Genomic DNA, 22,655 nt, shown 5'->3' with positions numbered 1-22,655 from the left:
GTCTCTGATGATTTAGAAAATCACTCTAAAAAGAAGAACCAGAGGAGAAAAAATATAGGCAGATTGATAATTCCAAGGAAGTGTTAATGCATAAACTACTTCTACCTGAGGATCCCAGAACCTGAATAGGCCCCTGGGAAGTTCCTTTTTTAGATGAGATGCCATCAGATCTGTTTCTGGAAGCCCTCACATCTGAAAAATTGAAAAACATATCTGGGAAAAGAGACCATTCTCCCGGATGTAAAGCTTGATTAACAGAGATAATCCGCTTCCCAATTGTCTATACCTGGGAAAAAGACCACAGAAATTAGATAGGAGCTGGATTTAGTCCAAGCAAATATCCAAGATACTTCTGTCACAGCCTAAAGACTGATAGTCCCACCCTGATGATTGACATACGCCACAGTTGTGACATTGTCTGTCTGAAAAAAACATCTCTTCTTCAAAAGAAACCAAACTGAAGAACTCTGAGAATGCACGGAGTTCCAAAATATCAAATGGTAATCTCGCCTCCTGAGATTTCCAAACCCCTTGTGCTGACAGAGATCCCCAGACAGCCTCCCAACCTAAAAGACTTGCATCTGTAGAGATCATGGTCCAGGTTGAAAGAACCGAAGAGACCTGTAGAACTAAATGATGGTGATCTTAACCGAATCAAAGATAGTTAAACATTAGGATTCAAAGATATAAAAAGTTATATCCTAGAATCCCTGAACCATTATTCAGCATAAAAAAACTGGAAAGGTTTCCTATGAAATGAGCAAAGGGAATCAAATCCAAGGCTGCAGCCATGAAACCTAAAACTTCCATGCATATATAGCAACTTGAAGGAAATAATAGATACTGAAGGTTCCGACAAACGGAACCCAATAAACTTGTCACTTGTCTGTTAGAGACAAAAACATTGACACAATCTATCTGGAAACCTAAAAAAGGTGACCCTTGTGTGAGAAATCAAGGAGCTTTTGATAAAAAGATCCTCTAACCATGTCTTGAAGAAACAACAAAGTTGAATTGTATGAGATTCCGCAGAACGAAAAAGACTGACCCAGTACCACGATACCGTCCAAAAAAGGAACACTGAGAACCTTGAAAAGATTCTTAGAGCTGTCGCTAGACCAGAAGGAAAAGCAACAAATTGGTAATGCTTGTCAAAAAAAGAGAATCTCAAAAAATAAAAATAATCTGAATGAAAACAGAAAATGAAGATATGCATCTATTGTATCTATTGTAAACAAATAATGCCATCACTGACCAAAAAGGCAGAATAGACCATATAAAATACCATTCTAAAAGATGGTACACTTATATGACAGTTCAAAAAGATTTTCTATCTTTGGAACAATGAATAGTCTTGAATAAAACCCCAAAACCCAGTTCCTAAAATGAAACTGGAAAAAATACCCCAGAAACTCCAGGTCTGAGACACACTTCAGGAAAGTGTTAGTCTTACTGGAATAGCTGGAATATGATAGAGAAAAAAGACTTCTTACAGACAGTTTTACTCTGAAACTTATTCTGTACCCAAAGTTTAAGAAATTTGGACTGAATAGAAGCAAACAAATTTCAAAAAAGTCTAACCTGCCCCTTACCAGCCAAGCTGGAATAAGAATCACACCTACATGCAAATTTAGGGAGCTGACTTTGAACTTTTTAAAAAAAGGCTTAATTGAATGAAGAAAAAAACTTCCAATTATAAACATGTTACTTGGGGAAGAATTCAGGATTCCGTTCCTTAGTAAGAACAGAAAACTAATATAAGCTTAAAGTTTTAGTCTTAGAACTCAATCTTGAAGCCCAGAGTAACAGTTAAATAATTTAATCCAATTATGAACCAAATAATTGAATATCTTGGAAAAAAAGAAATATGGATTTTAGAAATCAAATTAGCATGCCAAGATTGAAATCACAAACGGCTAGATTTAGAGTTTTGTCTGTAACAACCCGCGTAGCTAACGCTGGCTTTTTTCTGGCCGCACCTTTAAAATAACTCTGGTATTGAGAGTTCACAGAATGGCTGCGTTAGGCTCCAAAAAGGGAGCGTACAGGCATATTTAACGCCACTGCAACTCTCGATACCAGAGTTGCTTACGGACGCGGCCAGCCTCAAAAACGTACTCGTGCACGATTACCCCATAGAAAACAATGGGGCTGTTTGAGCTGAAAAAAAACCTAACACCTGCAAAAAAGCCGCGTTCAGCTCCTAACGCAGCCCCATTGTTTGCTATGGGGAAACACTTCCTACGTCTGCACCTAACACCCTAACATGTACCCCGAGTCTAAACACCCCTAATCTTACACTTATTAACCCCTAATCTGCCGCCCCCGCTATCGCTGACCCCTGCATATTATTATTAACCCCTAATCTGCCGCTCCGTAAACCGCCGCTACTTACATTATCCCTATGTACCCCTAATCTGCTGCCCTAACATCGCCGACCCCTATATTATATTTATTAACCCCTAATCTGCCCCCCACAACGTCGCCTCCACCTGCCTACACTTATTAACCCCTAATCTGCTGAGCGGACCGCACCGCTATCATAATAAAGTTATTAACCTCTAATCCGCCTCACTAACCCTATAATAAATAGTATTAACCCCTAATCTGCCCTCCCTAACATAGCTGACACCTAACTTCAAACATTAACCCCTAATCTGCCGACTGGAGCTCACCGCTATTCTAATAAATGTATTAACCCCTAAAGCTAAGTCTAACCCTAACACTAACACCCCCCTAAGTTAAATATAATTTAAATCTAACGAAATTAATTAACTCTTATTAAATAAAATATTCCTATTTAAAGCTAAATACTTACCTGTAAAATAAATCCTAATATAGCTACAATATAAATTATAATTATATTGTAGCTATTTTAGGATTAATATTTATTTTACAGGCAACTTTGTATTTATTTTAACCAGGTACAATAGCTATTAAATAGTTATTAACTATTTAATAGCTACCTAGTTAAAATAATTACAAATTTACCTGTAAAATAAATCCTAACCTAAGTTACAATTAAACCTAACACTACACTATCAATAAATAAATTAAATAAAATACCTACAATTATCTACAATTAAACCTAACACTACACTATCAATACATTAATTAAATAAAATACCTACAATTACCTACAATTAAACCTAACACTACACTATCAATACATTAATTAAATACAATATCTACAAATAAATACAATTAAATAAACTAACAAAAGTACAAAAAATAAAAAAGAACTAAGTTACAAAAAATAAAAAAATATTTACAAACATCAGAAAAATATTACAACAATTTTAAACTAATTACACCTACTCTAAGCCCCCTAATAAAATAACAAAGACCCCCAAAATAAAAAAATGCCCTACCCTATTCTAAATTACTAAAGTTCAAAGCTCTTTTACCTTACCAGCCCTGAACAGGGCCCTTTGCGGGGCATGCCCCAAAGAATTCCGCTCTTTTGCCTGTAAAAAAAACACATACAATACCCCCCCCAACATTACAACCCACCACCCACATACACCTAATCTAACCCAAACCCCCCTTAAATAAACCTAACACTAAGCCCCTGAAGATCTTCCTACCTTGTCTTCACCTCACCGGGTATCACACCGATCCGTCCTGGCTCCGATATCTTCATCCAACCCAAGAGGGGGCTAGACATCCATCATCTGACGGCTGAAGAAGTCCAGAAGAGGCTACAAAGTCTTCATCCTATCCGGGAAGAAGAGTAGATCCAGACCGGCAACCATCTTCTTCCAAGCGGCATCTTCTATCTTCATCCGATGAGGACCGGCTCCATCTTGAAGACCTCCACCGCGGACCCATCTTCTTCCGACGACGACTTCCCGACGAATGACGGTTCCTTTAAGGGACGTCATCCAAGATGGCGTCCCTCGAATTCCGATTGGCTGATAGGATTCTATCAGCCAATCGGAATTAAGGTAGTAAAATTCTGATTGGCTGATGGAATCAGCCAATCAGAATCAAGTTCAATCCGATTGGCTGATTCAATCAGCCAATCAGATTGAGCTTGCATTCTATTGGCTGTTCCGATCAGCCAATAGAATGCGAGCTCAATCTGATTGGCTGATCGGATCAGCCAATCGGATTGAACTTGATTCTGATTGGCTGATTCCATCAGCCAATCAGAATTTTCCTACCTTAATTCCGATTGGCTGATAGAATCCTATCAGCCAATCGGAATTCGAGGGACGCCATCTTGGATGACGTCCCTTAAAGGAACCGTCATTCGTCGGGAAGTCGTCGGAAGAAGAAGATGGGTCCGCAGTGGAGGTCTTCAAGATGGAGCCGGTCCTCATCGGATGAAGATAGAAGATACCACTTGGAAGAAGATGGTTGCCGGTCCGGATCTACTCTTCTTCCCGGATAGGATGAAGACTTTGGAGCCTCTTCTGGACTTCTTCAGCCGTCGGATGATGGATGTCTAGCCCCCTCTTGGGTTGGATGAAGATATCGGAGCCAGGACAGATCGGTGTGATACCCGGTGAGGTGAAGACAAGGTAGGAAGATCTTCAGGGGCTTAGTGTTAGGTTTATTTAAGGGGGGTTTGGGTTAGATTAGGGGTATGTGGGTGGTGGGTTGTAATGTTGGGGGGGGGTATTGTATGTGTTTTTTTTACAGGCAAAAGAGCTGAATTCTTTGGGGCATGCCCCGCAAAGGGCCCTGAGCTTTGAAGCTTAGTAATTTAGAATAGGGTAGGGCATTTTTTTATTTTGGGGGTCTTTGTTATTTTATTAGGGGGCTTAGAGTAGGTGTAATTAGTTTAAAATTGTTGTAATATTTTTCTGATGTTTGTAAAAAAAAATTTATTTTTTGTAACTTAGTTCTTTTTTATTTTTTGTACTTTAGTTAGTTTATTTCATTGTATTTATTTGTAGATATTGTATTTAATTAATGTATTGATAGTGTAGTGTTAGGTTTAATTGTAACTTAGGTTAGGATTTATTTTACAGGTAATTTTGTAATTATTTTAACTAGGTAGCTATTAAATAGTTAATAACTATTTAATAGCTATTGTACCTGGTTAGAATAATTACAAAGTTGCCTGTAAAATAAATATTAATCCTAAAATAGCTACAATATAATTATAATTTATATTGTAGCTATATTAGGATTTATTTTACAGGTAAGTATTTAGCTTTAAATAGGAACAATTTATTTAATTAGAGTTAATTGATTTCTTTAGATTTAAATTATATTTAAGTTAGGGGGGTGTTAGTGTTAGGGTTAGACTTAGCTTTAGGGGTTAATCCATTTATTAGAATAGCGGCGAGATTCGGTCGGCAGATTAGGGGTTAATAAGTGTAGGCAGGTGGAGGCGACGTTGAGGGGGGCAGATTAGGGGTTAATAAATATAATATAGGGGTCGGCGGTGTTAGGGGCAGCAGATTAGGGGTACATAGCTATAATGTAGGTGGCGGCTCTTTGCGGTCGGCAGATTAGGGGTTAATTGTTGTAGGTAGCTGGCGGCGACGTTGTGGGGGGCAGGTTAGGGGTTAATAAATATAATATAGGGGTCGGCGGTGTTAGGGGCAGCAGATTAGGGGTACACAAGTATAACGTAGCTGGCGGTCGGCAGATTAGGGGTTAAAAAATTTAATCGAGTGGCGGCGATGTGGGGGGACCTCGGTTTAGGGGTACATAGGTAGTTTATGGGTGTTAGTGTACTTTAGAGTACAGTAGTTAAGAGCTTTATGAACCGGCGTTAGCCCAGAAAGCTCTTAACTACTGACTTTTTTCTGCGGCTGGAGTTTTGTCGTTAGAATTCTAACGCTCACTTCAACCACGACTCTAAATACCGGAGTTAGGAAGATCCCATTGAAAAGATAGGATACGCAATTGACGTAAGGGGATCTGCGGTATGGAAAAGTCGCGACTGAAAAGTGAGCGTTAGACCCTTTCCTGACTGACTCCAAATACCGGCAGTAGCCTAAAACCAGCGCTAGGAGTCTCTAGGCCAAAGTTCTTCTAGCTAAAATAGCTAAAGACATAGATTAAACCTCATTTGCTAAATATTTTAATAAAATGACAACACAAATTAAATTATTAGCATGTTAAACAAGTTCAAGGATCAGACAACACACTGGACTTACATAATCAACAAATGCAAGATAACAAGACAATGCAATAGCACTTAGTCTGAACTTCAAAAAAGTAGAAGATTTTGTCCTTTTAACAATGCTAAACAAATCATAATCCGATACTTGATCTTAAAGTATCCAACCAGAAAGATGCAGCAATTGCAACATCAGCCAAATAAATTATAGGTCTATGAAAAGTACCTGAAAATAATTTTCCTTAAATAAGATACAATCATCTGAAGGAAAAAAATAAATACTATTTGCTATAAGAATAATAGTATATTTAGCAGGAGTAGAGATAGCCCCATTAACTTGGGGAATCTTTTCCTCAAAACTGAAAACTAACTGCCGGCAAAGAATACAATTTAAAAACCTTAAAGAAGGACTAAAAGAAAATTCTCAGTCTATTCCATTCCCTAATATCAGGAACTGGAAAAAAAAACTCTGAATAAACCACAGAAGATAAATAAGCAGAATTTAAATGTTAGCTAGTCTTTAAAATCAAAAGAACTAGATAAATCAATATCCAAAATAATCAACACCTTTTGCACAAGGAACAAATGTACTCTAATAAAGAATAAAAAAGTAGATTTGTTAGTGTCAATATCTGATGAAGAAAAATTCTGAATGAGAAAAAAAGCACCATCAGAGAAGGATAATTCATTATGTTGTTGGTCATTTGAAACTTCATCAACTAAAAGAAGTTTGAAAAAGACCTAAAAATTTTATTAGAAGGCGGAACGTCAGACAAAGCCTTTAAAATAGAATCAGAAAAATATTCTTATAAATTTCTAAGTATATCTTATACATAAGATATAAAAAAAATAGCAATATATAAAGCATATATACTAATGGATTCTGCATGTAAAAATGTATCATGATAACTTATTACAAACCATAGCTAAAGATAAACATTCATAACATTAAAATAAATGAACTTAGCTTTGGTAGGACTGATATCTGTCAACAGGAATCCTTCAGCATTTCTTGATACAGGAACAGTGTTTTGAATATCTTGCAATATGTAATAGAAAAAAACAACATATAAAGCAAAATTATCAAATTCCTTAAATGACAGTTTCAGGAATGGGAAAAAATGCAAAATAAACAAGCCTCTAGCAACCAGAAGCAACAAAAAAGTAAGACTTAAATAATGTGAGAAAAAAGTGGAACAAGTATGACGCCCACATTTTTGGCGCCAAGTATGACGCCCACATTATTGACGCTAAGTACAACGCCCATATTTTTTTGGCGCCAAGTATGACGCCACATCCTCTGACGTCAATACCGACGCCCACATTTTTTGGCGCAAAAAAAACGTCTGAATACACATGCGTCAAAAAAATGACGTAACTACAAACATCTTCCGGCGTCAACTACGACGCCGGAAATGACAAAATTTTGCGCCAAAAAAGTTTGCGCCAAGAATGACGCAATAAAATGAAGCATTTTCTGCCCCCGCGAGCCTAACAGCCCACATGGAAAAATAGTCAATTGAAAATTTTCAAGTTAAGAAAAAAATATTTATTCATATGCATTATCCCAAATAATGAAACTGACAGTCTGAATAAAGGAATACTGATTATCCTGAATCATGGCAAATATAAGTTTAAAGACATATATTTAGAACTTTACATATAAAGTGCCCAACCATAGCTTAGAGTGTCACAAAAAATAAGACTTACTTACCCCAGGACACTCATCTACATATAGTACTGAAACGAGAATCAGTAGAGGTAATGGTATATCAGAGTATATAGTCGATCTGAAAAGGGAGGTAGGAGAAGAAATCTCTACGACCGATAACAGAGAACCTATGAAATAGATCCCCTAGAGGAAGACCATTGTATTCAAATAGGCAATACTCTCTTCACATCCCTCTGACATTCACTGCACTCTGAGAAGAAAACCGGGCTTCAGCCTGCTGTGAAGCGCATATCAACGTAGAATCTAGCACAAACTTACTTCACCACCTCCATGGGAGGCAAAGTTTGTAAAACTGAATTGTGGGTGTGGTGAGGGGTGTATTTATAGGCATTTTAAGGTTTGGGAAACTTTGCCCCTCCTGGTAGGAATGTATATCCCATACGTCACTAGCTCATGGACTCTTGCTAATTACATGAAAGAAATAAAATTTCACAAAAAAGTCCAGTTTCCACATAGAAAGAGGTCCATGAACAAAGGTGTCAAAGCTGGCTGCTATAGACAGTTCACAATGTGTTTCATTGGATAAGCTCTTCTTTTTATCTCTCAAACTCTCACTGTTGGAACAAAAAATAAGTAAGCACTCCAATGGCACAATATGTTTGGACTTAAAGATCAGTGAATCACGCACACATAAGGACAGTACTCACACTTTCCAATGCTAGTCCGACAGTCTGGGAATATTAGGACCTCCCAAGATAGCTCTCTTCAGTCTCTATCACCAGGTCTCACACAGTTCTCCAAGTAGCTCTTGAAGCATTTGATTAATTCCACAATGCATTCAATAGGTTCACATCCCAAATGTCACATGGGATATTTATTAATGTAATAAAATGTTTAGAAACACTTAAAATTGTGACACATTTCACAGCGTAAACTGACGCTGTTTCCTCGGGCAACATGACACATAATGCATATATCAAACAATTTAAAGCCTAATCCTCACAATAATAACCATCCTTATTGGTTAATTGCCCCATTCAAAAAAACCAATTCATTGAATGCTTCAGTAGATACTTGAAGAACGGTGTGAGACCTGCACTGGTGATAGAGACTGGGAGAGCTAGCTGGGGATCTCCTAAAATTCCCAGACTGTCGGACTTGCACTATTGGGAGTACTTTGGAAAGTGTGACTATGGACCTTCATGTGTGTGTGGTTGACTGATCTATAAGTCCAAACAAATTGTGCAATTGGAAGGCCTTCTTATTTTTTGTTCCTAAAATAATATTTGTTCATCTCTAAACTACATATTTTTGCACTGGAAACCTTAAATTACCTGTAGGCCCTTGTCGTCCATCTGGCCCTGGAAGACCATTTCCTGTGTTACCTCTTTGTCCTTTAATGCCTTTGTCACCTAAAAAGTAACAACAACAAAACAATTAATCAAGTTACATGGGACTGAATATTTGTATTGAAAGCAAAACATGGATGTTCTCTCCCTACCTTGTTCCCCATCAGCTCCTTTTAGCCCAGGAAGTCCAATTGGTCCTCTTGGCCCACGATTTCCATTGGATCCAGCAGAACCTGTTTTTCCCTGTCAAAATAATGGCAATTCAGTACATAGAATTTTAAAATACTTTTATGTGACATGATCCAGTGCAGTAACCACCACTGTTAATACCAGAGCACCAGGGAGCTTTTGTATAAAACAAATTGAACACGTCCACTCTTTTAGGAGACAGGCACAATGTGTAAAAGAGGTAAGCCCAGTAGTACAGACATTTATTTACATTGAGAATTACCATTTTCATTGAGTCATATATTTTCCATCTTTACCCCTTCTAAAGCATTCCATAAGCTCTCCCTAGACAGATCACACTAGCATAATATAAATTCTCAGCTAGTATTTGGTGCAGTGGCATATATCATTCTGAAATAATATGCAAAAAAAAGTTCTTCACTGGTTGATTTAGCCATGACCATATATAATAATTAATTATTCAGGAATTAGATGAACCTATTATGTTGGCTTTCTACACTTTAGAACCTTAATCCATTTTCTACACATCTCTTCCTTAATGCTCATATTTATAAAAGATTTGGCACAAAAATAACAGTCTTTAAAATGTGGTTGTGGCTATAATATTGAAGCAGTGCACTGAAGGGTTTGCATTACATAATACACATATTCATTTTGTGAGTGTTCAAGTAATATATGTACTGCCTATGCATTTGGATGATGCCCACCTTCTTTCCTGCTTTTCCTAGTGGCCCTGGAGGTCCTGGTGGTCCTATTAATGACATATTGGCTGTTGGACAAGCACTGGCACACTTTCCTCGAATGGCAGCCGCATACTGTGACATTTGCTCTATTACTACTTTACGGCACAGCTCATATACCAGATGTTCAGGCATATCTGGCCCCTGAAAGGAAACATTAACTCTCAGTTATTCAGCACATATTGTTTACATAGGTGTTTGCATGCTTATTGGATATTTGACAAACAAAGATATTGAAAAGCTTTGTTAAACCTTTTGGCATGCTAATGTAAATACATTAATGCAATGCTATCACACATATAACACACTGAAGCTTACCTTATACAAATTGAATCAGTTTTCTCATTACTTGCATATACATTAGCATTGGCAGGACAATTGTGTATATTATGTGTAACTTACCAGTTATAACATAGAAAATATATAAGGGATACTAATATGCACTAAATAGGGTTAATAGTATTAAAATGTGCAGTTCAATTGATGTAAATCAAGTCCATTTATCATTTAGTAGCATGCTTTAACATGATTAAAGGGACAGTAAAGTCAAAATTAAATGTTCATGATTCAGATAGAGTACACAAATGTAAACAACTCTGGTGTAGGTTGTATGTATTCTTGAACAGTAGAGTCTTTAGGGAGAGCTTGAAACTTCACAAACTAGAGGAGATTTGGTGGAGAGAGGCAGAGAGTTCCACAAGATAGGGGTCAATCTGCTGCTTCATAAATATTAGTTGCAGGTTTGAATGAGTGACCCTGCCAATGTTCAGGATTTACAGTCAATGATAAACTTTACCCATAGGGAATTTTATTTTTTTAATTAACTACCTGAGTGCCAAGAAGGCTGGTAACAAAGGGATTGATCACAATTCCTTAGAAAAACATAATTTATGTAAAAACTTACCTGATAAATTCATTTCTTTCATATTAGCAAGAGTCCATGAGCTAGTGACGTATGGGATATACATTCCTACCAGGAGGGGCAAAGTTTCCCAAACCTCAAAATGCCTATAAATACACCCCTCACCACACCCACAATTCAGTTTAATGAATAGCCAAGAAGTGGGGTGATAAGAAAGGAGCGAAAGCATCAAAAAATAAGGAATTGGAATAATTGTGCTTTATACAAAAAAATCATAACCACCACAAAAAAGGGTGGGCCTCATGGACTCTTGCTAATATGAAAGAAATTAATTTATCAGGTAAGTTCTTATATAAATTATGTTTTCTTTCATGTAATTAGCAAGAGTCCATGAGCTAGTGACGTATGGGATAGCAGATACCCAAGATGTGGAACTTCCACGCAAGAGTCACTAGAGAGGGAGGGATAAAATAAAGACAGCCAATTCCGCTGAAAAAATAATCCACAACCCAAATAAAAAAAATGAAATAATAAGCAGCAGAATCAAACTGAAACAGCTGCCTGAAGTATTTTTCTACCAAAAACTGCTTCTGAAGAAGAGAAAACATCAAAATGGTAGAATTTAGTAAAAGTATGCAAAGAAGACCAAGTTGCTGCTTTGCAAATTTGATCAACAGAAGCTTCATTCCTAAAAGCCCAGGAAGTAGAAACTGACCTAGTAGAATAAGCTGTAATCCTTTGAGGCGGGGACTTACCCGACTCTACATAAGCATGATGAATCAAAGATTTTAACCAAGATGCCAAAGAAATGGCAGAAGCCTTCTGACCTTTCCTGGAACCAGAAAAGATAACAAATAGACTAGAAGTCTTTCTAAAACCTTTAGAAGCTTCAACATAATATTTCAAAGCTCTTACTACATCCAAAGAATGTACAAATTTCTCCAGAGAATTTTTAGGATTAGGACACAATGAAGGGACAACAATCTCTCTACTAATGTTGTTAGAATTCACAACCTTAGGTAAAAATTGAAATGAAGTCTGCAACACTGCCTTATCCTGATGAAATATCAGAAAAGGAGATTCACAAGAAAGAGCAGATAACTCAGAAACTCTTCTAGCAGAAAGGAACAACACTTTCCAAGAAAGTAATTTAATATCCAGAGAATGCATAGGTTCAAACGAAGGAGCCTGTAAAGCTCTCAGAACCAAATTAAGACTCCAAGGAGGAGAGATTGACTTAATGACAGGCTTGATACGAACCAAAGCCTGTACAAAACAATGAATATCAGGATGATTAGCAATCTTTCTGTGAAAAAGAACAGAAAGAGCAGAGATTTGACCTTTCAAAGAGCTTGCAGACAAACCCTTATCCAAACCATCCTGAAGAAACTGTAAAATTCTAGGAATTCTAAAAGAATGCCAAGAGAATTTATGAGAAGAACACCAAGAAATGTAAGTCTTCCAGACTCGATAATAAATCTTTCTAGACACAGTTTTACGAGCCTGTATCATAGTATTAATCACAGAGTCAGAGAAACCTCTATGACTAAGAATCAAGCGTTCAATCTCCATACCTTCAAATTTAATGATTTGAGATCCTGATGGAAAAAAGGGCCTTGAGATAGAAGGTCTGGCCTTAACGGAAGTGTCCAAGGTTGGCAACTTGCCATCCGAACGAGATCCGCATACCAAAACCTGTGAGGCCATGCTGGAGCCACCAGCAATACAAACGAACGTTCCATTAGAATTTTGGAAATCACTTTTGGAAGAAGAACTAGAGGCGGAAAGATATAAGCAGGTTGATAATTCCAAGGAAGCGACAGTGCGTCCACTGCTTCTGCCTGAGGATCCCTGGATCTGGACAGATACCTGGGAAGTTTCTTGTTTAGATGAGAGGCCATCAGATCTATTTCTGGAAGTCCCCAGATTTGGACAATCTGAAGAAATACCTCTGGGTGAAGAGACCATTCGCCCGGATGTAACGTCTGGCGACTGAGATAATCCACTTCCCAATTGTCTACACCTGGGATATGAACGGCAGAGATTAGACAGGAGCTGGATTCCACCCATACAAGTATCCGAGATACTTCTTTCATAGCCTGAGGACTGCGAGTCCCACCTTGATAATTGACATACGCCACGGTTGTGACATTGTCTGCCTGAAAACAAATAAACGATTCTCTCTTCAGAAGAGGCCAGAACTGAAGAGCTCTGAAAATCGCACGGAGTTCCAAAATGTTGATTGGTAATTTCGCCTCCTGAAATTCCCAAACACCCTGCTCTGTCAGAGATCCCCATACAGCTCCCCAACCTGAAAGACTTGCATCTGTTGAGATTACAGTCCAGGTTGGACGAACAAAAGAGGCCCCTTGAATTAGACGATGGTGATTCAACCACCAAATCAGAGAAGATCGAACATTGGGATTTAAGGATATTAATTGTGATATCCTTGTATAATCCCTGCACCACTGGTTCAGCATACAAAGCTGGAGAGGTCTCATGTGAAAGCGAGCAAAAGGGATCGCGTCCGATGCAGCAGTCATGAGACCTAGAATTTCCATGCACAAAGCTACCGAAGTTGAAACCAACTTCAGACGTCTCTTTTCTGTTAGAGACAAAGTCATGGACACTGAATCTATTTGAAAGCGTTACCTTTGTCTGAGGAATCAATGAACTCTTTGGTAAATTGATCCTCCAACCATGTCTTTGAAGAAACAACACAAGTTGATTCGTATGAGATTCTGCAGAATGTAAAGACTGAGCAAGTACCAAGATATCGTCCAAATAAGGAAATACCGCAATACCCTGTTCTCTGATTACAGAGAGAAGGGCACCGAGAACCTTTGAAAAGATCCTTGGAGCTGTTGCTAGGCCAAATGGAAGGGCAACAAACTGGTAATGCTTGTCTAGAAAAGAGAATCTCAGGAACTGATAGTGATCTGGATGAATTGGAATATGAAGATACGCATCCTGTAAGTCTATTGTAGACATATAATGCCCTTGCTGAACAAAAGGCAGAATAGTCCTTATAGTCACCATTTTGAATTTTGGTATCCTTACATAACAATTCAATATTTTTAGATCCAGAACTGGTCTGAAGGAATTCTCCTTCTTTGGTACAATGAATAGATTTGAGTAAAACCCCAGACCCCGTTCCAAAACTGGAACTGGTACAATTACCCCAGCCAACTCTAGGTCTGAAACACATTTCAGAAACGCCTGAGCCTTCACTGGGTTTACTGGAATGCGTGAGAGAAAAAATCTTCTCACAGGCGGCCTTACCTTGAAACCTATTCTGTACCCTTGTGAAACAATGTTCTGAATCCAAAGACTGTGAATCGAATTGATCCAAATATCTTTGAAAAATCGTAACCTGCCCTCTACCAGCTGTGCTGGAATGAGGGCCACACCTTCATGCGGATTTGGGAGCTGGTTTTGACTTTCTAAAAGGCTTGGATTTATTCCAGACTGGAGAAGGTTTCCAAACGGAAACCGTTCCTTTAGTGGAAGGGTCAGGCTTTTGTTCCTTATTCTGACGAAAGGAGCGAAAACGATTAGCAGCCCTATATTTACCTTTAGATTTTTTGTCCTGAGGCAAAAAGGTTCCTTTTCCCCCAGTAACAGTTGAAATTATAGAATCCAACTGTGAACCAAATAATTGATTACCTTGGAAAGAAAGAGAAAGCAAAGTTGACTTAGAAGTCATATCTGCATTCCAAGATTTAAGCCATAAAGCTCTTCTAGCTAAAATAGCTAAAGACATATACCTGACATCAATTCTAATGATATCAAAAATGGCATCACAAATAAAGTTATTAGCATGTTGAAGAAGTTTAACAATGCTATAAGCATTATGGTCTGGCACTTGTTGCGCTAAAGCCTCCAACCAGAAAGTGGAAGCTGCAGCAACATCAGCCAAAGAAATAGCAGGTCTAAGAAGATTACCTGAACATAAATAAGCTATCCTTAGAAAGGATTCAAGCTTCCTATCGAAAGGATCCTTAAAGGAAGTACTATCCACTGTAGGAATAGTAGTACGTTTAGCAAGAGTAGAGATAGCCCCATCAACTTTAGGGATTTTATCCCAAAATTCTAATCTATCATATGGCACAGGGTACAATTTCTTAAACCTTGGAGAAGGAGTAAATGAAGTACCCAGACTATTCCATTCCCTAGAAATTACTTCTGAAATAGCGTCAGGAACTGGAAAAATTTCTGGAATAACTACATGAGGTTTAAAAACCGCATTTAAACGCTTAGTAGATTTAGTATCAAGAGGACTAGACTCTTCCATATCTAATGCAATCAACACTTCTTTAAGTAAAGAACGAATAAACTCCATCTTAAATAAATATGAAGATTTATCAGTATCAATATCTGAAGCAGAATCTTCTGAACCAGATAGATCCTCATCAGAAACAGATAAGTCAGAATGATAGCGGTCACTTAAAAACTCATCTGAAATATGAGAAGTTTTAAAAGACCTTTTACGTTTACTGGAAGGAGGAATAACAGACAGAGCCTTCCTAATAGAATTAGAAACAAATTCTTTTACATTAACAGGGACATCCTGAACATTAGATGTTGAAGGAAAAACAACAGGTAAAGGATTATTTCTAATGGAGACACTATCTGCGTTAGAAAGCTTATCATGACAACTAACACAAACTACAGCCGGAGGAACAGTTACCAAATGTTTACAACAGATGCACTTAACTTTGGTAGAACCAGCATCAGGCAGCGTCTTTCCAGAAGTAGATTCTGATCCAGGGTCAGGTTGTGACATCTTGCAATATGTAATAGAAAAAACAACATATAAAGTAAAATTATCAAATTCCTTAAATGACAGTTTCAGGAATAGGAAAAGATGCAAAATAAACAAGCCTCTAGCAACCAGAAGCAATAAAAAAGTGAGACTTAAATAATGTGAAAAAAGGTGGAGACAAGAATGACGCCCACATTTTTTGGCGCCAAGTAAGACGCCCACATTATTGGCGCCAAGTACAACGCCCATATTTTTTGGCGCCAAGTATGACGCAACATCCTCTGACGTCAAAAACGTCTGTAACACACATACGTCAAAAAATGACGCAACCACGAACAAACTTCCGGCGTCAACTATGGCGCCGGAAATGACAAAATTTTGCGCCAAAAAAGTTTGCGCCAAGAATGACGCAATAAATTGAAGCATTTTCTGCCCCCGCGAGCCTAACAGCCCGCAGGGAAAAAAGTAAATTGAAAATTCTTAAGGTAAGAAAAAATTATTTATTCATATGCATTATCCCAAATAATGAAACTGACAGTCTGAATGAAGGAATACTGATTATCCTGAATCATGGCAAATATAAGTTTAAACACATATATTTAGAACTTTACATATAAAGTGCCCAACCATAGCTTAGAGTGTCATAAATAAAATAAGACTTACTTACCCTAAGACACTCATCTACATATAGTAGATAGCCAAACCAGTACTGAAACGAGAATCAGTAGAGGTAATGGTATATAAGAGTATATCGTCGATCTGAAAAGGGAGGTAGGAGAAGAAATCTCTACGACCGATAACAGAGAACCTATGAAATAGATCCCCTAGAGGAAGACCATTGTATTCAAATAGGCAATACTCTCTTCACATCCCTCTGACATTCACTGCACTCTGAGAGGAAAACCGGGCTCCAGCCTGCTGCGAAGCGCATATCAACGTAGAATCTAGCACAAACTTACTTCACCACCTCCATGGGAGGCAAAGTTTGTAAAACTGAATTGTGGGTGTGGTGAGGGGTGTATTTATAGGCATTTTGAGGTTTGGGAAACTTTGCCCCTCCTGGTAGGAATGTATATCCCATACGTCACTAGCTCATGGACTCTTGCTAATTACATGAAAGAAAACATATCTAATGTTTTTCAACAGAAAATCACCATTAAAGTCTATGGGGGGTTGCAGATAAATCATTAGATAAGTTTTTTCTAAAGGATTGTGATCAACCTCAAGGCTAGAAAAGAAATGGGCTTTCTACTTGTGGATCATTTAAATGTAGTCACCACTTATATAGGGCTAGATTACAAGTTGAGCGCTAATTTATTGTAGGCCCATAAACGGGAAATGCGATAAATAACCAGCCATTATAAGTGGCTCGCATTAGTAATTAATGCTCAAAAAATGTAACCAGACCTTTGTCTGTAGTATATTTTTTCAAATAAAATATATGAGCATTTTTTTTTTATTTAAAAAAAAAACTTCACTATGCACATTTTAGGGGTTAAAATTGACAGTTGTGGGCTGTTAGAAAAAAATGCCACTGAAAAGTGCCTTTACATTGCAGTTTATGGGGACTGTGTGTTCACTATAAATATATATTTATAGGCTTATATACATATATATTTATGTGTTAATATGTGTATATACATATATATATATATATATATATATAATATATATATGCTGCCCATGCTGCGTGACTTACACACATCGCAGCCTATGGAAGCGTGCTCTCGTGAGCGCAAAGCTTCCATGACAACTGCAACACCGGCACACATTTGCATAAAGCAATATATTGTGCTCAACTTGTAATCTAGCCCAAAAAACATATAATTTCTTAACATTTTCTAAGTGTTTTTTTTTTTTTCAGTTTAGCCCCAAGTTAAGCATTAAAAAATAGTTTTTTCCTTCACCAATATATAGGTGAGACATCTAGGGAAATTAAATCTAGAGTGATGGGACACTTAAAATACTGAATATTTTAATAAAGAATCAATATTGCAATTGCAAGATACTTTGGCAATACACATTATACAAATGCACACAGTTTTTGTTACAGCTAACTGAAGTTATTAAAAAAGATATTAGGGGCAGATTTATCATGCCCCGTATGCTGTAGTTTCCGCGCGAACCTTCAGGCTCACCCGAAACAAGAGTTAAGAAGCAGCTGTCTTAAAGGGACACTAAACACAATTTTTTTTCATGATTCAGATAGAGCATGCAATTTTAAGCAACTTTGTAATTTACTGCTATTATCAATTTTTCTTTGATCTCTTGCTATCTTTATTTAAAAAGCGGGAATGTGATGCATAGGAGCCAGACCATTTTTGGTTGAGAACCTGGGTTATGCTTGCTTATTGGTGGGTAAATGTCAACCTATATATATATATAATAAGAAAGCGCTATCCATGGCGCTGAACCTAAAATGGTCTGGCTGCTAAGATTTACATTCCTGGTTTTAAAATAAAGATAGCAAGAGAACGAACAAAAATTGATAATAGGAGTAAATTAAAAAGTTGTTTAAAATGTCATGCTCTTTCTGAATCATGAAAGAAAAAATTTGAGTTCAGTGATCTCTTTTAGACCGCTGCTCCTTAACTCGTCCGCCACATTTGAGGTGGCGGACAGCAATTATCTCTATCAGATACGATCTGGATGATTGTCACCCCCTGCTAGCGGCCGATTGGACGTGAATGTGCAGGGGGCAGCATTGCACAAGCATTTCATAAGAAATTCTTGTGCAATAATAAATCCAGACAGCTTATGCTGTTGGCATTTATCATGTCCGTCCGCACAATGTTAAATCGGCCCCTAGATGTGGGATAGATTGCATTCTTTCTAAAAAGGATTTCTTTAGACTGAGATTTTAAAAATGGACACCAGGACTTCCAGTGGTCTTAATCAGGAATGCAATATGCTATCTTATAGAAATAATAAAATAAATCATATTGTACATTTTAGTATTTTGTTTAGTGGTTTTGTGCTATATAATTCATAGGGATTGCATGGAGGGCAGCCCTCCTTTTTATTTATTAGTATTGTTATATAGTCTTTAGTAGTGAAAAAGCAGGAAGCAGTTATTATTTGTTCAGTTTTTGTTAGTGTATTGTTAATGGTTAATTTGAATAGCTAAAATATTGAGTTAATTTGCAGGTTATTTTAATTAATTGTAAATCTGATTCAATTTGTGTAGTTTGCTTTAAATGGTATCTATTTACTCCAAGTTATATGCTCTGTGTGTGTGTTCAGATGAACAGCCATCAATAAATATCCACGTTTTACCCCTATAGATATTTAATTTCTGGGGTGGGGGAAATGTAACAGAATATTTGTATACAATCTGAGACATTTTAAACAGAAAAGAAATAATGTAACACCCGCTGGTCTTTTTTCTTTTATACTCCCCCTGCACTAATATCAGAGCATAGAGAGACTGGTATGAATTAGACATGAATGAGCTTGCTTGTCACATTTTCATGGTGATCTTTATGGGCTATATTACGAGTGGAGTGGTAGTTTGTGCTCGCGTTTGAGTGGTAAAACCGCTAGAAGTATTTTTTTTTATCTCAGAGATTTGCGCTTGTATTACTAGTTGAAAGTAAAAAGTTTGCCCTCTCTTGTTCGCAAAGTCACGGTAACCAATAGACTTTGAGAAGTCGTGAACACAAAAAATTGCATTCCCCATAGACTTCAATGGAGGAGAAAAAAAATAATATTGCAAAGTTCATAATCCAATGTTCTACACATAGCAGAATATGTTCTATTTATTCTTAAATAGATATTTAAATATATATATGATGGATTTTTGCACAACTATTAGGGATGCACATTCTGATCTTTCTTGAGGATCTAAATGCAGAATTAAGCAGCTGCCCGTGCCCTTCGGATATTTTCGTAGCCGGATTGATTTCCTGTAAAAGATTACCACACTAAAATCTCTGCAAATTCAGATCTTAGAGTGGGGATCTTTTACAAGAATTAATCTAGCTACGAAAATATTTAAAGGGCATGAGCCACTGCTTACTTCAGCATTTGGATCCTCCCAAAATATTGGAATGCACATCCCTAATACCTATATATGCATGATTATATAATAGGTATAGATATATACAGATATATATATAGGAATATCTATTTAAAAATACATAGAATGTATTCTGCAATTACAGTACATACACAGTATAACACTTTATTAAACATGAATATTGCATTTAATTATTTTATTTCATCTACCTGACTGCAAAGGGCTCTAATGCACTAATATATATATATATATATATATATATATATATATATATATATATATATATATATATATATATATATATATATATATATATATATATATATACATATATGTATGTGTGTGTGTCTATACACGTTTACATATATGTATTTATGTGTTTATATGTGTATATATGACTGTAAATACATATATACACATATAAATACATATGCACACACACACATATATATATATATGCACATATATTTAGACATGTATATGTATGTATCTCTATGTTAAAGCCCTTTGCCGTCCTTTTTTTTTTTCTAACACCTGAGTTCTCATATCTTTGAGCCCTTATAACTTTTTTTATGCAATTTGTATTTAATATTTTTTATCAGACAGTGTTATTATGAATGTAACTGTACTATTAAATGTATTTTTGTGGCATGTTTTATTTGAGCGTAACAGTTAATCAGAGCTCTGAGGTCGCAGTAATCATTCTAGCATAAATCACGATTGCGCCCAAGTGTTCGTGCTTACTTTCAACTTGTAATACGAGCGGAGTTTAACTGCATGCAAACGTCCCGCAATAACCTGAAATCGCTTGCACGCAAACAATAAGGATCCACTCATAATCTAGCCCTATGTGTAGAAGGTGGCATTGATTACAAAGTTGTAATAAGCATTATAAGGCTTAACAGTCCCATTTATATTAACAATGTTATGTCCTTTGCGGTGTGAAACTGCTTATTTACAAATTAGGTTGAAGAAGCATTTTTTTTCTAAAATAGTAATTGAAGTAATGCTGTTGGAACTTACCAATGGCCCGGGATGTCCAGGAGTTCCGGGAGGACCTTGTTGTCCATTCACACCAACTGGACCAGGGTAACCTCTTGAGCCTGGCAATCCAGGTGTTCCCCTTCTGCCTACTTGACCCTCTGGACCAGGAGGACCACGCTTTCCTTGCTATAAGCAAGAGAAATTAAAGAAACTGCTCATTGCTCTCCTGCTACCATTTTTTTTTAAAATTCACAAAAAAATATTATTTTCTTCAAAGGTTACATATAATTTATATGGTTACCAAATTGTAATAGTAAATGTTTTAATATATTCAGTGCTACATATTGAAATGAAGAGGGTGAATTTTCAGGGGGACACACATTATGGAAAATTGATTTTATTGCACTCCTTGAGGAAGACGTCTTACTAGATATCATCTGGCACTATTTATTCTTCAGGCTATATCTAATATGCTTTATTACGCTTTTTTTTATCTATATATTATCAGTTTACACCTTCTGATGCCCTGGCATTAGCAAATTGCAAATCTGGTCAATATTATTATTCATAATCAGGGCTACAAGCATTCAGAGTTGCATCTGTGCACTTGTGCTTGGAGCTAACATACTAAGGAAATGGCTCTGTAGCTCTGCTAATATGGGCACTCAGCTTCACACTGAAGGTAGTGGTCCCATAGTGATTTTCTCTATAACACAACAGTGTTTGCATGAAAATAACCCAATGATATTGTTAATTTTCAGTAAATGATGGTCTGACCTCCAAAATCTACTACAGTCTTGATTATGCATTATAGTACATTGCACCACGCTCTCAGGACTTGCCTGAAGGTTACTAAATCAGCAACTCTTGTTTGTAAAGAAGACTGAGCTTGCATGCTCTACTGTTGCAGCTGTCAGGAATGCATCTAAAGCATGTGAAGGAATATGTTGGATACCTCCTCACCATTGATCTCCTCTATTTCTCTCCTGCTTAGTAGAGCTCTGCAATGTGCCTGGCGCTATAGTGCCTGATGGTCAGAATATCTGTGCAAGTGCAGTGCTATCTGCTTTTGGAATTAATGCAAATTTACAAGCCACCATCAAACTTCCAGGCTCTGAAAAGAAACGTTTAACACTTTGTACCATATTTTATCTGGGACTATCAGAATCTTGCTGACTTTACAGATAATGTTTATTTATATGACAACTCTTCTATAACCCTTTACAATCTCTGCAATCTGTATTTAAATGGCTTGGTTTGTTACAATTAACTTCTACCTTTCTTTTGTGACCCTATTAAAGGGACAATGAACCCACATTTTTTCTTTCGTTATTCAGATAGAGCATGAAATTTTAAGCAACTTTCTAATTTATTCCTATTATCAAATTTTCTTCATTCTCTTGGCATCGTTATTTGAAATGCAAGAATGTAAGTTTAGATGCCGGCCCATTTTTGGTGAACAACCTGGGTTGTCCTTGCTGATTGGTGGATAAATTCATCCACCAATAAAAACTGATTTCCAGAGGTCTGAACCAAAAAAAAGCTTAGGTGCCTTCTTTTTTAAATAAAGATAGCAAGAGAACGAAGAAAAATTGATAATAGGTGTAAATTAGAAAGTTGCTGAAAATTGCATGCTCTATCTGAATCATGAAAGAAAAAATTTGGGTTCAGTGTCCCTTTAACACCAAACTTGGGCTTTTAACAGCTATTATTGTTTTCCTTGCCTTGTTCAGCTGAATATTTTGGAAATTGACAACTCTGATCTTCTATTATAAATAGGATACATTTATTGTACCTAGTCCATGGTATGTCATTGTTTCGCTCATGTTATTTTTATGTTGGCGCTCTACAAATACCTGATAATAATAATAATAATAATGCCCTTTAACTGGTCTTTTACTGAGACCTATCCTATATGTATTTTTCTAACTATATTCATTTGCAATCTTTATGACAACTTTTCTTTAATACGGAGTGTTCCCTATTTTAATTAC

At 36.8% G+C, this 22,655-nt stretch overlaps 1 protein-coding gene across 1 annotated transcript in view; it reads right to left on the bottom strand.

Annotated features, from left to right (window-relative positions):
* Positions 1-22,655, bottom strand: part of LOC128661599 (collagen alpha-1(IX) chain-like) — a 130,500-nt gene that overhangs the window by 8,018 nt on the left and 99,827 nt on the right. Inside the window, exons 24-27 of the mRNA XM_053715835.1 lie at positions 20,701-20,847; positions 10,000-10,176; positions 9,256-9,346; positions 9,089-9,166 (exon numbers count right to left, since the gene is read on the bottom strand). Of these exons, the coding sequence (XP_053571810.1) occupies positions 9,089-9,166; positions 9,256-9,346; positions 10,000-10,176; positions 20,701-20,847 (493 nt within the window). The remainder of the gene's footprint in view (positions 1-9,088; positions 9,167-9,255; positions 9,347-9,999; positions 10,177-20,700; positions 20,848-22,655) is intronic.

The sequence above is a fragment of the Bombina bombina genome, chromosome 5 (genome assembly GCF_027579735.1).
Source record: "Bombina bombina isolate aBomBom1 chromosome 5, aBomBom1.pri, whole genome shotgun sequence".
Taxonomy (NCBI): Eukaryota; Metazoa; Chordata; class Amphibia; order Anura; family Bombinatoridae; genus Bombina; species Bombina bombina.
This window is presented reverse-complemented; position numbering and strand designations above follow the sequence as displayed.